The sequence below is a fragment of the Gopherus evgoodei genome, unplaced genomic scaffold, assembly GCF_007399415.2.
Source record: "Gopherus evgoodei ecotype Sinaloan lineage unplaced genomic scaffold, rGopEvg1_v1.p scaffold_74_arrow_ctg1, whole genome shotgun sequence".
In the NCBI taxonomy this organism is placed as follows: Eukaryota; Metazoa; Chordata; order Testudines; family Testudinidae; genus Gopherus; species Gopherus evgoodei.
In genome coordinates this window covers 255,448-268,897 of record NW_022060095.1, presented here as the reverse complement: position 1 = coordinate 268,897, position 13,450 = coordinate 255,448, and the positions used below count along the sequence as shown (strand labels likewise).

Below are 13,450 nucleotides of genomic sequence, written 5' to 3'. Positions count from 1 at the left end.
GCGGCAGGGAGTCCTTCCACTGTGGGACCTGCCACTGAAGTGCCACGAAGACCCACGGGGCGGGGGGGTGTCCTTCAACTCCAGGTCCTGCTGCCGCAGACCCCAGGCCCCCTAAATCCTCTGGGCAGCCCTGCCCTACAGGCTCAGGAACAAAGAGGCACATTAAAAAAAAAGATATTTATTTATTAAAATTTCTTGACTCGAGGGTGTATAACTCATGATTTTAGAATTCTTGTGGTTGTAATGGTATCTTGGGGTTGTAGATGTGTGTTCATTATATTTTGAAAGGCAAAACTATGAATGGGTTGAACAAAGAATTAGATCAGTCCCTCAGGATAAGTACATTGGCTGTTAGCCAAGATAATCAGGGATGCAGGCCCATGCTCTGCATGTCCCTAAACTGTCCTTTGACTGCCAGATGCTGGGAGTGGACAATGGGATGGTTCACTGAGTCATTGCCTGGTCTGACCATTCCCTTAGAAGTACCTGGCATTGGCCTTGTCACAAGACAGGATACTAGATTAGGTGGACTATTGGTCTGACCCATGATGGCAGTTCTAATTTTCTGCAAAAATTACAATAGATATTTTTTCCAGAGAGAAAGACATTACAGGAGATAGTATCCTGCCTTTATTGAATATTTGAGAATCAAGCTGTACACAACGGCATGCAGAAAAACACTAAGGGCTAGACTGAGGCAAAATAACAGTTGCAAAAATGCAATTGCCATTGGTGGATTGACTCAAAACAAAGTTTTGACACTAGGCCAGAAATTCAGTGAGCTCTCAAATGAAAAGAAAAAATTATATTTAAAAATTCAGGGAATTCCGGGAATCCCAGCAGCAGATAAGACAACTTGGGAAACTCCTCGGAGACTCTATGCATTGAGATACAGTGATAAGGGATTCTTTGTTTCTAAGGGGATCTATGTAAAACGTTTCACTGAATTAAATCTCAGGGATTATCTACACTGGCAAGTTAAAGCACTTTAACTTGCTGGCTCAGGGCTGTGAAAAATCACACCCCCTCCTCCTGAGCACAGCAAGTTTGAGCGCTTTAAAGCGCTAGCGTGGACAGGCTCAGCTCCCAGTGCTCGGAGCTAATCCCCTCCTTGAGGGGGATTACCAGGAGCACTGGCACTCACAGCAGTGCTCTGAACTTTGTAGTGTAGACAGAGCCTCAGTAGGTTAGATCAGACAGAGAGGAGCTGGACTGACTAGGCATTGGGATGCCTGTGCCTTTAAGAACCCAGCCCTGGGAAGCCCACGCTGAGAGGTGCTGTCCCTGGGAGGGGAAATATAAAAGCCCTTTTGCCCCCCACCATTTTTGCAGACACGGGTCTGTCAGTGCCACTGGGGTAACTGTTACCCGCTCTGTCCCTGCTTGTGCCGGGTTCTGCCCTCTGACAGCACCTCCCTCCTGGGCTTAACTCCGCCTCCCCCCCCCAGCCCTGATTTTGCCCTTTAGCCCCTCTCCTAATGCCGCCTCCAGCTGCCTGACCCCCCCCAGGCCCGTAAATTTTCACCCCCTGCTCCGACCCCTGCTCCAATTCACCCCCTTTGCCCCGTCTAACCCCTGCCAAAAGCAGCCTGCAGAGTCTCACGGCTCATAAGGGCAGCGCCGTCAGCAGATGCAGCACATCGCCACTGAGAGCAACTTATCACCCTACACCGGCCCCAGCGCCCCCCCGGGTCTCTCACTTTTCGGGGGCTCCGGGCCGGGGCGGGGGCGGCCAGAGCCCGGGGCTGCCCAGGGGGCGGGACCCAGCTGGAGAAAGCCCCCCGGCACAGCCCTGGGGAGCAGCAGCTGCTCGGCCCTTGCCCGGCTCACAGGTGGTAGCAGTAACAGCTTTGTTCTCCCGCCCCCACTAGGGCTCGCAAGGAGCATGCGCAATTTCAGCTGCTGAACCCCTCCCTTCCTCGGGCTGGAGAGGGTGGACGCGCCCCGGGGCAGGCTGGGAGATGTAGTTCAGGTGGCCTTTCCCCTCTCTGGGCAGGCGCAGATCGGGGACTGGGCAGAGTGTGACCAGCTGATGGGTGAGCGCTGCGCTGCTGCTGCTGCTGATCTATTGTGAGCTGGGAGCCCGGGTGGAGCCGGAGGGTCTGTGCCGGGGAGACCTTTATTAACCCCCCCCCCGTGCCCGGCCCGGCCCTTGTTCCCGCTGGAGCCACCCTAGGGCCGCCCCGGGCTCTGCCGGCGCCGCTGCGGAGCTGCAGCCTCCAGGTACCGGAGCGAGCCCCGGGGCTGGGCGGTGACTCTGCCCCAGTGTCTGTGGGGGGGACCCGGCATGTTGCAGCGCCGGGATCTGCTCCCTGGGGGGCAGCGCCCGGTGGGAGGTCGGAGCTGCTGTCCCTGCAGGAGCCCAGCACCCGCTGGGCCCGGCCAGGCTCTGCCCTGGGGCCCCGCGGAGGGGTCCCAGGGAGAGGGGCCCGGCATCACTGGGGTCCCTGTGTGGTGCCGGGCGGGGGTGAGACTGGGCTGTTGGGGGAGACCTGAGAAGGGAGCGATGGAAAATGTCTGTGCAGCCCGGACATGGCCAGGAGGAGAAGAGCAGGTGACCCCCAAGAAGCGAGGAGAGAAGGGGGGAGCTGAGATCCCCTCGGCTTTACTGCTGCCCCCTCCTGTGGGGACCCCCCATCCTCTCCAGTCCTGCCCCCTTTCTCCCTAGAGAGCAATGAGCCACATCGAGGGTGACCCCCCCCTTTCAAATCCCTGAGAAGTTCCCTGTTCCCCTCCCCTGATTGTGCCCCATTTTCTCTCTGCCAATGGCAAATTCAAATCTCAGGTTTGGGGTGTTTCCCCCCATTTTTACCTGGAGTGATTTGTCCTTGTTTATGTGGGAAATGGTTCCCCTGAGTGATTTCTGAACTGGGCAGAGGCAGGGGGAGCCCTGAGACAGGGACACCTCTGGGCTGGGCTGGGGGGGCCACTCTCTGCTGGCAACAGGGCGTGGGAAGGCCCAGGAAGGGGAGGGAGGAGCAAGTGTCCCCCATGGAGTTGGCCCAGCCCCAAGTTTCTCAGTCCAGCTACTTCACCTCCTCCACCCTGCCCAACGCAGCAACCTCCCCCCCTCCCGTTTGCTAGTCACATTCCCAGACCCCACTGTCAGCCCCTCCCCACATCCAGTGACCTTTTGACTCCAGCCCCTCTCCTTTCTCCTGTGAAAAGACATCACCCAGGGCTCTGCTGGCCATGTGAATATGTGACAAGAAGAATCCGTCCCATTCTGTTGTTGATTGAATATCACTGTATAATCCCCTCACATTCCCCTCCTTTCTCTTGAACTGTTGAATGGTGACATAAAATCTTCCTAGAGGTTGATGCTTCTCTCTTACATTAGCAAATATTTAGTTTGTGCCCCATTTTCTCCTCAATTCTGAAATACTGATATCGAATTCTTGAAAATCTTCCTGCTTTTCTCTCCAGGTGTGTGACTGAGATCAGGGCTCTTATACTGAGCGTGGTACAGGTCTTGCCTGAGATCAGGTCCCCCAGTGGGCCGGGCACTGCAAAAACCCTGACCGAGTTTGGAGCACTGGTTGTGCCAGGAACTGCACAGACCCCTACAGAGCCCAGGGACCTTAGTGTGCCGGGTGCTACAGTTACCCTGACTGAGCTCTGGGCCCCTGTTGTGCCAGGTCCTGCATCAGCACCAAGTGAAATCAGGCTCCCACTTGCCAGGTGCTGCAGAGACAGCAAACAAAATCAGGGATCTTGTTGTTCCTGGACCTGCAGAGACCCCAGCTGAGATCTGGGCCCTGTTCTGCCAGGTGCTGCAGAGACCCCAACAGAGGTCAGACCCCACTGTTGTGACAGGTGCTGTGGAGACGCCAACTGAGATCTGCTCCCATGTTGTGCTAGGCACTGCAGAGACCCCACAGACATCAGGTCTCCCATTGTGCTGGGTAAAACTGAGACCTGGACTGAGATCACTGCCCCCCTTTATGCCGGGCAGCACACAACTGCAGCCCAGATTGCATCCTCCATTGTTCAGGATACTTGAGAAACCTCAGCTGAGATCTGTGTCCCCGTTGGGCCTGGCACTGCACTAATCCTGACCCAGATCACACCCCACCACTGTACTGGGCACTGCACAGACCCTGACAGATCCTGCCCCCACATTTTGCCAGATGCTGCAGAGACCCCAGACAAAATCAGGGATCCTGTAATGCCTGGAGTTGCAGAGCTCCTGACTAAGATCAGGCCCCCTGTTGTGCAGGGCTCTGCACAGACACTGACCAAGATCAGGGTCTCCATTATGACAGGTGCTGAACAGACACCAAAGGTATCCCTACCTTGCCATTAAAAACCCCTAGCTGGCCCATGCCAGGTGACTCAGGCTCACAGGGCTCAGGCAAAGGGGCTGTTTAATTGCAGTGTAGATGTCGGCTCGGGCTGGAGCCAGGCTGTAGGACCCCGTGAGGTGGGAGGGTGCCAGACCTTGGGCTGCAGCCCCAGCCAGAACATCGACATCACAATTAAACAGCTCTGCAGCCTGAGCTGTGTGAGCCCAAGTCAGCGGGCACGGGCCAGCTGCTGGTGTCTGACTGCAGTGTAGACATGCCCACAGTGACAGAGAGGCCTTGCCACAAAAAGCTCAAAGGCTAAATAGGCCAATGGTGGGAGCCGACTCTCCATTTTAGAGATAGGGAAACTGAAGCTCAGAGAGCTGAAGTAATTTGCTGAAGTTTGCATGGAGAATTTGGGGCAAAACTGAGAACCGAACCCAGATTGTTTGAATTCTTGCCTCTCCCCTTAACCCCAAGCCCAGTGTGTGTGTGTACAGCATTGTTTTGGTCTGTGTTTGCCTTAGAATCATAGAATCTCAAGGTTGGAAGGGACCTCAGGAGGGCATCTAGTCCAACCCCCTGCTCAAAGCAGGACCAGTTCCCAACTAAATCATCCCAGCCAGGGCTTTGTCAAGCCTGACCTTAAAAACCTCTAAGGAAGGAGAGTCCACCACCTCCGTAGGTAACCCATTCCAGTGTTTCACCAGCCTCCTAGTGAAAAAGTTTTTCCAAATATCCAACCTAAACTTCTCCCACTGCAACTTGAGATCATTACTCCTTATTCTGTCATCAGGTACCACTGAGAACAGTCTAGATCCATCCTCTTTGGAACCCCCTTTCAGGTAGTTGAAAGCAGCTATCAAATCCCCCCTCATTCTTCTCTTCTGCAGACTAAACAATCCCAGTTCCCTCAGCCTCTCCTCATAAGTCATGTGCTCCAGCCCCCTAATCATTTTTGTTGCCCTCCGCTGGACTCTTTCCAATTTTTCCACATCCTCCTTGTAGTGTGAGGCCCAAAGTTGGACACACTACTCCAGATGAGGCCTCAGGAAGCATTGGCTTCCAAGGGAGGTTGTGGAATTTCCTTCATTGGAGGTTTTTTAAGACTAGGTTAGAGGTACGCCAATCTGGGAATGTCCACGGATACTTGGTCCTGCCTCAGCACAGGAGGCTGGAGTAGATGACCTCTCAAGATCCATTCCAGGCCTACATTGAAATAATTCTCTTTTGTGCTGTGTCATGTTCTACGCTGAGCTGTTTTGCTTGGTGCCATTTGGAACCATGCTGTGTTGTGTAGTTTTATGGTGCATTGTTTTGCCTCAGCTTGTTTGGTGCCTGTGCTGTGTTAGTTTGAGCTGAGCTCTTTTCCATTGTGTACTTTTGTCCTAGAGTGTGTTAGTTTGCATTGTTTTGCTTTTTTTCCCTTTTGTATTGTCATTTTTTGCTGTGGAGTGTGGGTTTTTTTTCCCCTGAATTGCCTGATATTATGTTGTGGTGGGTTTTATTCTGTATGTTGTGTTTTATACGTATATATTGCGTAGCATCACAGAAATGTAGAGCTGGACAGGATCTCAAGATGTCATCAAGTCCAGTTTTCTCTGCTGAGGCAAGACCAAGTATATGTAGATTATCTCAGACAGAGCTTTGTCCTACTTGTTCTTAAAAACTTCCAGGGAAAGAGACTCCACAGCTCCCCTTGTAAGACTATTCCAGAGCTGAATTACCTTAGCTGTGGTGACACTCACACAGATTTTAGTGGTAAGCAGCTCTGGAGAGAGAGGAGACCCCAGTGAGTGGGCAGCTGGGTAAAGAGACTAAAGTTGGGAGGAGAAACATTGACGTGTCCAAGGTCACCCAGGCTGTCTGTGACAGAGCTAGAAATAGGTTCTAGTGCCACCGTACTGCTGTTTCTGAAAGTCTCTACCACACTGCTGTTTTAAGCACTGGTGCAAACCCTTAGTGTAGACAGAATTTGCAATAGTGCACTCTGATTGATACCGGTGCACCATGTCCCAGTTTGAAGGTTTGAGATGGCGGGGGTGGGGGGAAGTGACCTCACAGAGGCCTGGGGCTGGCTGAACAGTGCAGCTGGTAAGGGAGGGGCAGCAGTGAGTGCTAGAGGTATGAGCCAGGAGCACAGCCCCACAGGACTGGACACTGACTTCTCCTGACCCAGGGGACACACCCCCAGCGAGGTGGCTTGTGCATGGATGCACACGTTGTCTTGCCAGGGCAGCTCATCTGCAGTCCCTGCACACCTCTTCCTGCAGCCTAACACAGTGTGCTCTGGGGACCTTTCCAAGCTGCGGGTGTCGGGGCTCTGAAGTTAACAGGGTCTGTTCCTGGCTCTGTCACGGACCTGTTTAGTGACCTTGGGGAAGTCACAACCCCTCTCTCTGTAACACTGTCTTCAGTGACTCGAGAGCATGAGCACCAGCCTCAGGCAGACTGGTAAGAAGCAGGGCGCAAACCCTAAATTGGTTGTGAGGTCTGTATGGAGATTTCACCAACCAAGAATCCAGTGTAAATGCTTCAGGCACTGTAACAGCATTAACATGGAATCACAGACAGTCCTCTTGGGTGATCCCATATATCTTTCTGAGCCCCCCCTCCTCCCCCACGCATGCTATAAAAACTCCACTGCCCATGTGGGCCGCAATACTTGTTTTCTGCATATAAAATCCAGGGCCGGCATTAGGGGTAGCAAGCAGGGCAACTGCCTGCGGCCCCATGCCACAGGGGCCCCACAAAGCTACATTGCTTAGGCTTTGGCTTCAGCCCTGGTGATGGGACTCAGGGCCCTGGACTTCAGCCCCTTGCGCTGGGACTTCAGCTTTCTGCCCTGGGCCTCCATGAGTCTAATGCCGGCCTTGCTTGGAAGCCCCCTGAAAGCTGCTCACGAGCCCCCTGGGGGCCCCAGACCCCTGGTTGAGAACCACTGCCTTATAGCACGAATCACAGCAATGTTCAAGTTACTGCCAGTCCCAAAGGACCAGTCACTTCCTTAGGTCAATTGAATCTTACACCTTCCAACAAAGACAACATTTGTAGCCAGTCCTGTCATAACCTGTATTAAGATTTATTTAAAAGGAAATGAGAGTTGTTTACAAAGTTAAAGCAGGTAATCCTATAGATGCAGACGAGTTGCAGTCTTAAATTTCAAAGGTAATAGAAGCTTCTATAATAAGCAAGCTGTACCTATTCTTTAGGACTAACTTTGGCTAAGCAGCTGGGGATCTCTTACTTATGCCTTGAAACTTTGCTCCCAGAGTCCAGGCAGCATACAGATAATCAGTTCCTTCTGTATGGGGTTTTTCATCCCCTTCCTACCATGTGCTCTGAGCTGGAAACTCAGCTAATGGGAGGTTAATAGCACAACAACAATCTTGTGTCGTCTTTAACATCCCATAATAGTCTATCTGGTGTTGATGAACCTTTCCTGCTAGGCAGGGTGTAATGCATTCTGTTGCCAGTCAGCACTTCGCATAGGTAAAGTCTCCCTCCTGTCTGGTGATTTACAGAGGCTCACAACTAGTCAGATGTTAACCCAGGCAGCAACTCACAAGCATTCAATAAATTCTAAACACATCCTTATGCTCACAGTCTGTATGAGGAGAATCTACTCATTTGGACTCACTGGGGAACCACAGAAAGAAATAAGATGTGCTGAGGCAAGAAGGCCCAGTCTCAGAGCCCCTAGAGTCATTCTTCCCAAAAGCTAAAACGAGGCCCAGCTGATGAAAGGGGCACTCCCAGGAGAGACTGTATAAAGGCTGGAGCATCAAATAACTTAATTAACCTGAGACAGCTGCCTTGGTGACAGTGATAGGGAGAATCCCCCAAAGTGACTCCTTGGATTCTGCTCATTTCTGGCATTTGGTTCATAGAATCACAGAACTGGAAGAGACCTTGAGAGGGAGCTAGTCCAGTCCCTGCATTCAAGGCAGGACAAAGTATTATCTAGACCAGGAGTGGCCAACCTGAGCCTGAGAAGGAGCCAGAATTTACCAATGTACATAGCCAAAGAATCACAGTAATAGCTCAGCAGCCCCCCATCAGCTCGCACCCCCTGCTCCCAGGGGCTCCCACCCATGGGAAACCACAGTAATTAGCACCTTCCTCTCCCTCCTCGCACCTCCCGATCAGCTGTTCATGCTATGCAAGACACTCGTGGAGGGGCGGAGCAATGGAGCGAGGGCACTGCAGGCTCAGGAAAGGGGGTGGGAAGGGGTGCAGTGGGGGCAGGGCCTATAGCTGAGTAGTGAGCATACCCAGCACATTGGAAAGTTGGTGCCTGTAGCTCCAACCCCGGAGTTGGTACATATTCAAGGAGCCGCATATTAAATTCTAAATAGCCACATGTTGGCCACCCCTGATCTAGACCATCCCTGAGAGCTGTTTGTCCAGCCTGCTCTTAAAAATCCCCAATGATGGAGATTCCACAACCTCCCTAGGCAATTTATTCCAGTGCTTAAATACTCTGGCTGTTAGGGAGTTTTTCCTAACGTCCAACCTAAACCTTCCTTGCTTCAATTTAAGCCCATTGCTTCTTATCGTATCCTCAGAGGTTAAGAAGAACAATGTTTCTCTTTCCTCCTTGAAATGAACTTTTATGTACTTGAAAGCTGATCATATCTTCTCCAGACTAAACAAACACAATTTTTTCCATCTTCCCTCATAGGTCATGTTCTCTAGACCTTTAATCATTTTTGTTGCTCTTTGGACGTTCTCCAATTTTTCCACATCTTTCCTGAAATGTGGGGCCCAGAACTGGACACACTACTCCAGTTGAGGCCTAATCAGTGCAGAGTAGAGTGGAAGAATTACTTCTCATGTCTTGCTTATAATACTCTTGCTAATACATCTCAGAATTATACTTGGGTTTTTTGCAACAGTGTAACACTGTTGACTCATATTTAGCTTGTGATCCACTGTGACTCCCAGATCCATTTCTGCAGTGCTTCTTGCTAGGCAATCATTTCCTGTCTTGTATGTGTACAACTGATTGTTCCTTCCTAAGTGGAGTACTTTGGATTTGTCCTTATTGAATTTCATCCTGTATACTTCAGACCAGTTCTCCAGTTTGTCCAGATGATTTTGAATTTTAATTCTATCCTCCAAAGCACTTGCAACCCATCCCAGCTTGGTATCGTCCACAAACTTTATAAGTGTAACAGAGAGACTCTGCTATTGGGAGGGTTTAATCATGTCTCAGAGGGTTACACCCTGGTGGCAGGGGGCTAGTCCTGTACTGGAATAAGGTCACTCTGTGCTTCACAGTGTGGCAGAATCTAGAATGTCCATTAGCAGGGAAAAATGCTGGGAGGAATCGACACGTGGAAAGGACAGAAACCCTGTCTGAATTCTCTCACATTGCCCTTCTCGCCCTGGCAGGGTACAGATTGTCCATGTTTTGCACCAAATCATCCCCTCCTTCCAGAAGGAAGGAAATGGCTGCAGTGGAGCTGGCTCAGGTAAGGGATTATCAGGGAGCTGGTGGTGGGTTCTGCTTGGAGGGAGAAGAGAAGTAAATGTATGGGAGGGTGGGAGCTGCTAGAGGTGGTGGGAGGCAGGAACTATCTAGGGTGTGGAATGGGAGGGGAAAGGATGTGACAAACCTGCTGAGACTTGTGTACTCTAGGGTTTGATGAGTTGCCACCCTGGGGTGCAGTCTGGGGGGCTTCTGGGAACTGCTGTGCCCTCTAACCCTCAAGCTGGGCTGGCCCTTCTCTCACTGCTTTGCTGGAGATTCAGCCAGCCTCTCCATGCCCTGTTATCACCCAACACGACAGCAGGTGGCGCCATACATCCAACTAAGCTACCTGAGTGCTTTACATAAGCCACAGATAGACACAACAGCCAGTTTCGCAGCAATAAGTGATAGCAAACAGATCAAAGCAGATTACTTAGCAAATATCCAAAAACTCAGACTAAGCCTAACATACTATTGGATAGAATTTGAATTAGCAATTTCTCAGCCTGACTGATGATACAAGCAGTCCCCCCAAGTTTCCATACAGAAGCTGGAAATCCCTTTACCCTGAGACCAGCACTTCTCCCACTTCAGTCTTTGTTCCTCAGGTGTTTCCAGGAGTTCTCTTGTGTGGGGAATGAGGCCAAGAGATGATGTCACACCCCACCTTATGTAGCTTTTCCGTATGGCGGGACCCCTTTGTTCCAAACTCAGTTCCAAGTCCAGTTTGTGGAAAAATACAGGTATCAAAATGGATTTTAGTGTCATGTGGTCTGGTCACATGCCCTAGCATGGCCTGTTGAGTCATAGTAGCCATGACTCCTAGGCTGACTGAAACATTCACAGGAAGGCTAAACTCTTCCACGGTCCATTGTCTTTGTTGATGAGCCACCAACACTGTCTGGCTTCTTTGTTGTACGTGAAAGGCTCGTTGTGAGTGTTACCCAGAGTAAACACATTTGAAAGACAGACACATAGTCAATATCTATAACTTCAGATAAGAACATGATACATGCACATAAATAGGACAATCATGTTCAGCAAATCATAACTTTTCCAATGACACTGAACATGGCACATCTTGCACAAAATGTGTCATAATTATGTCCCAATCATTTTATAATCATACCACTATGCTGAATGTGGGGGGTAGTGTCAGGCTCTAATGTGAAGGCACAGGAGTTGAGAATGGAACTTCCCCTCTTTGTGGAACAGGAAATAACCCTCCAACCAGGGCTGGGAAAACTTCCCAGACTCCCAGTGCTGAAACCTGAACCTACTGACACTTCATTAGTTACACCAACCCCCAATCTTTGTGGCAACTGAAAACTTTATCAGTGATTATTTTATATTTTCTTCTAGGTCATTGATAAGAATGTTAAATAGCACAGGGCCCAAGATCCAATCCTTAATTGAACCAGCAAGAAATAAATCCACTGGACTATGGTTCCCCATTTACAATGATAGTTTTTAATCTATTTAATGTATGCTGTGTTTATTTTGTATCTTTCTAGTTTTTTAGTCAAAATATTGTGCTGAACCAAGTCATATGCCTCACAGAAGTCTTGGTATCGATGTCAGACTGACACTCTTGTAATTAGCTGGATCATCTCTTTTACACTTTTTAAATATTAGCACAGCATTAGCTTTATTCCAGTCTAAATAAAGTTATAAATAAAATCAACATTAACGGTTCACCACGCTCCTCCACCAGGTCTTTTAAGGCTCTTGGATACAAGTTATCTGGACCTGCTGATTTAAACATGTCTAACTTTAATATTACTATTTAAGGTCCTTGTGAGCTACTGTTGGAATGGAAAGAGTGACATTGTCAACATCTTATGATATGAGTACAGCATCTGTTTTTCTCCAAATCCAGGAGAGAAATATTTATTGAACACTTTTACCTCTTCTGCATTATTTTTGATAATTCTGCCATTTCCGTCTAGTAATTTACCACTACCATTGTTAGGATTAATTTTGTACTTAATATACTTTTTAAAACTTCCTTCTTATTGTCATTGATTGGTCATTTCTGCAGTTCTGACCTTCTCACTTATATTCTTTACTATTGACTTCCCCTTTCTTCCATATATTTTATTTGGAGAGTGTTGGGATTCCTACCAGGGAGCCACTATCAGGGTCCAAAGACAGCCCCATCTCCTATATCTAGCCGTGGCTAGTAGATGCGTGATAAATGTGAAGACCCTGCCTCCATCTGTCAGCTGGGAGACACAAAGGTTCTCTCTTTCTACCCTCTGATGCCTCCTGGCTGCTCTAAGCAAGGTGGGGTGTGACTCTGTTAACATGTGCTTCCCGGAGCTTCCATTTACCGGTGCCGCTGTTCTGTGAATAGCAGGGTTGTGGGTGGGGCAGCCGGTACTGAGTGTTGGACTCTTGCTCTTTCAGGAGTTGGTGACCTTCGAGGAGGTGACTGTGCATTTCACCACGGGGGAATGGACACTGCTGGATCCCACTCAGAGAGCCCTCTACAGGGATGTCATGCAGGAGAACTATGAGAATGTGACCTGGCTTGGTAAGGAGTCCTGTCCCCTGGATTAATGAAAGCTGTGGGCAGGGCCGGCTTTGGGAAGTGTGGGGCCCAATTCAAACAGTTTCGATGGGGCACCGGCAGGGATGACTAAAACAAAAAAGCACTTAAACCCCTTTTCTTTCTTCCATGTATTATTTACTTTCCATGACTATATAAATAACAACAAAATTATATATTACATACATTGCATCATATATTAATTAGCTGATTTGCTAATTAGCTGATTAGCTTTGATATTAGGAAAATAATTTGTTTTAATAGTGGTACAACTGATTTTCTTCACTAATGTTTATTTTATTAAAATTTATAAAATATTTCATTATTAATATAAAATTGCCCCCTCCTCCCCCCCAGCGCTGCCCAACCCCGTGGAAACAAACCCTCCTTCCCCAGTTCTGCCTCATCGAAACAAGGTTATGAGGGGAAGGGGAGAAACAGCACACATAGGGTGACCAGATCACAGCAGTAAAATAGGACTTGCCCTCTCCCCACTCGGCCCCACCATCACACCCCTCTTCACTCTGTAGCCCCCCGTTGGCTTGCTGCGTCCCTCTTAGTTAGTCCCCCACCCACCACTTGCCTCCTTTCACCTTCTCCCTCCCCTGCCAGAGACCCCGATGCCCGCCCCTAGAACACTTGCTGGCTCACTGCTCGCCTCTTTGCCCACCCGCTCGCCCCAACTCGCCACTCGCCCCCTCACCCCCCTCCACCCAATTATAAAGCCTCATTCAAAGACCCAGGGGTTACTGTATTACTGCACACAGCAGTCAGTCAATGCAGTTGTAGATAAATCTCTGCATTATGCATTTTTGTATAACTTTTATATGACTTTGTATTGAACCTTGGTAATATGTTGCAGCAGGCCTCAACTGTAATGTGATTAAGGTAAAAGAAAAATGTCTTTTTGCTAGGAGTAGAATAAGATCTTCCCCCCACTTTGTAATCAGTTGCCCTGTTGAATGAATGAGGTGTGAATTAGGAGGATATGGAAGGCAGCACCCCCAGACAGCTGCAACCCTTGGAGAGGGTCTGGGAGCCAGACCAAGGAGAGCTTTGCCCAGGCTAAGTGGGATGGAGTTTGGGATGGAGTTTGGGTGCTGGGTTCAGTCTCCGGGCTGGGGCATGGGGTGGGGT

At 49.6% G+C, this 13,450-nt stretch overlaps 1 protein-coding gene and 1 pseudogene across 5 annotated transcripts in view; one reads left to right on the top strand and one right to left on the bottom strand.

The window, feature by feature from the left end:
* The window catches only part of LOC115643861, a 100,768-nt pseudogene extending 98,992 nt beyond the window's left edge, over nt 1-1,776 (bottom strand).
* Nucleotides 1,777-2,042: 266 nt separating this feature from the next.
* Nucleotides 2,043-13,450, top strand: part of LOC115643863 (zinc finger protein 436-like) — a 45,250-nt gene continuing 33,842 nt past the window's right edge. For 3 of the 5 annotated variants that reach the window (XR_003998386.1, XM_030547862.1, XM_030547860.1), the window contains exons 1-3: nt 6,457-6,740; nt 9,684-9,763; nt 12,172-12,298. Coding sequence is in view for 4 of the 5 variants with exons in the window: in XM_030547862.1 (XP_030403722.1) it covers nt 6,716-6,740; nt 9,684-9,763; nt 12,172-12,298 (232 nt within the window). In the remaining variant the exon portion in view is untranslated. Of the gene's footprint in view, nt 2,224-6,456; nt 6,741-9,683; nt 9,764-12,171; nt 12,299-13,450 lie in introns of those variants that run through there. The other 2 variants (XM_030547861.1, XM_030547863.1) reach the window with 2 other exon arrangements.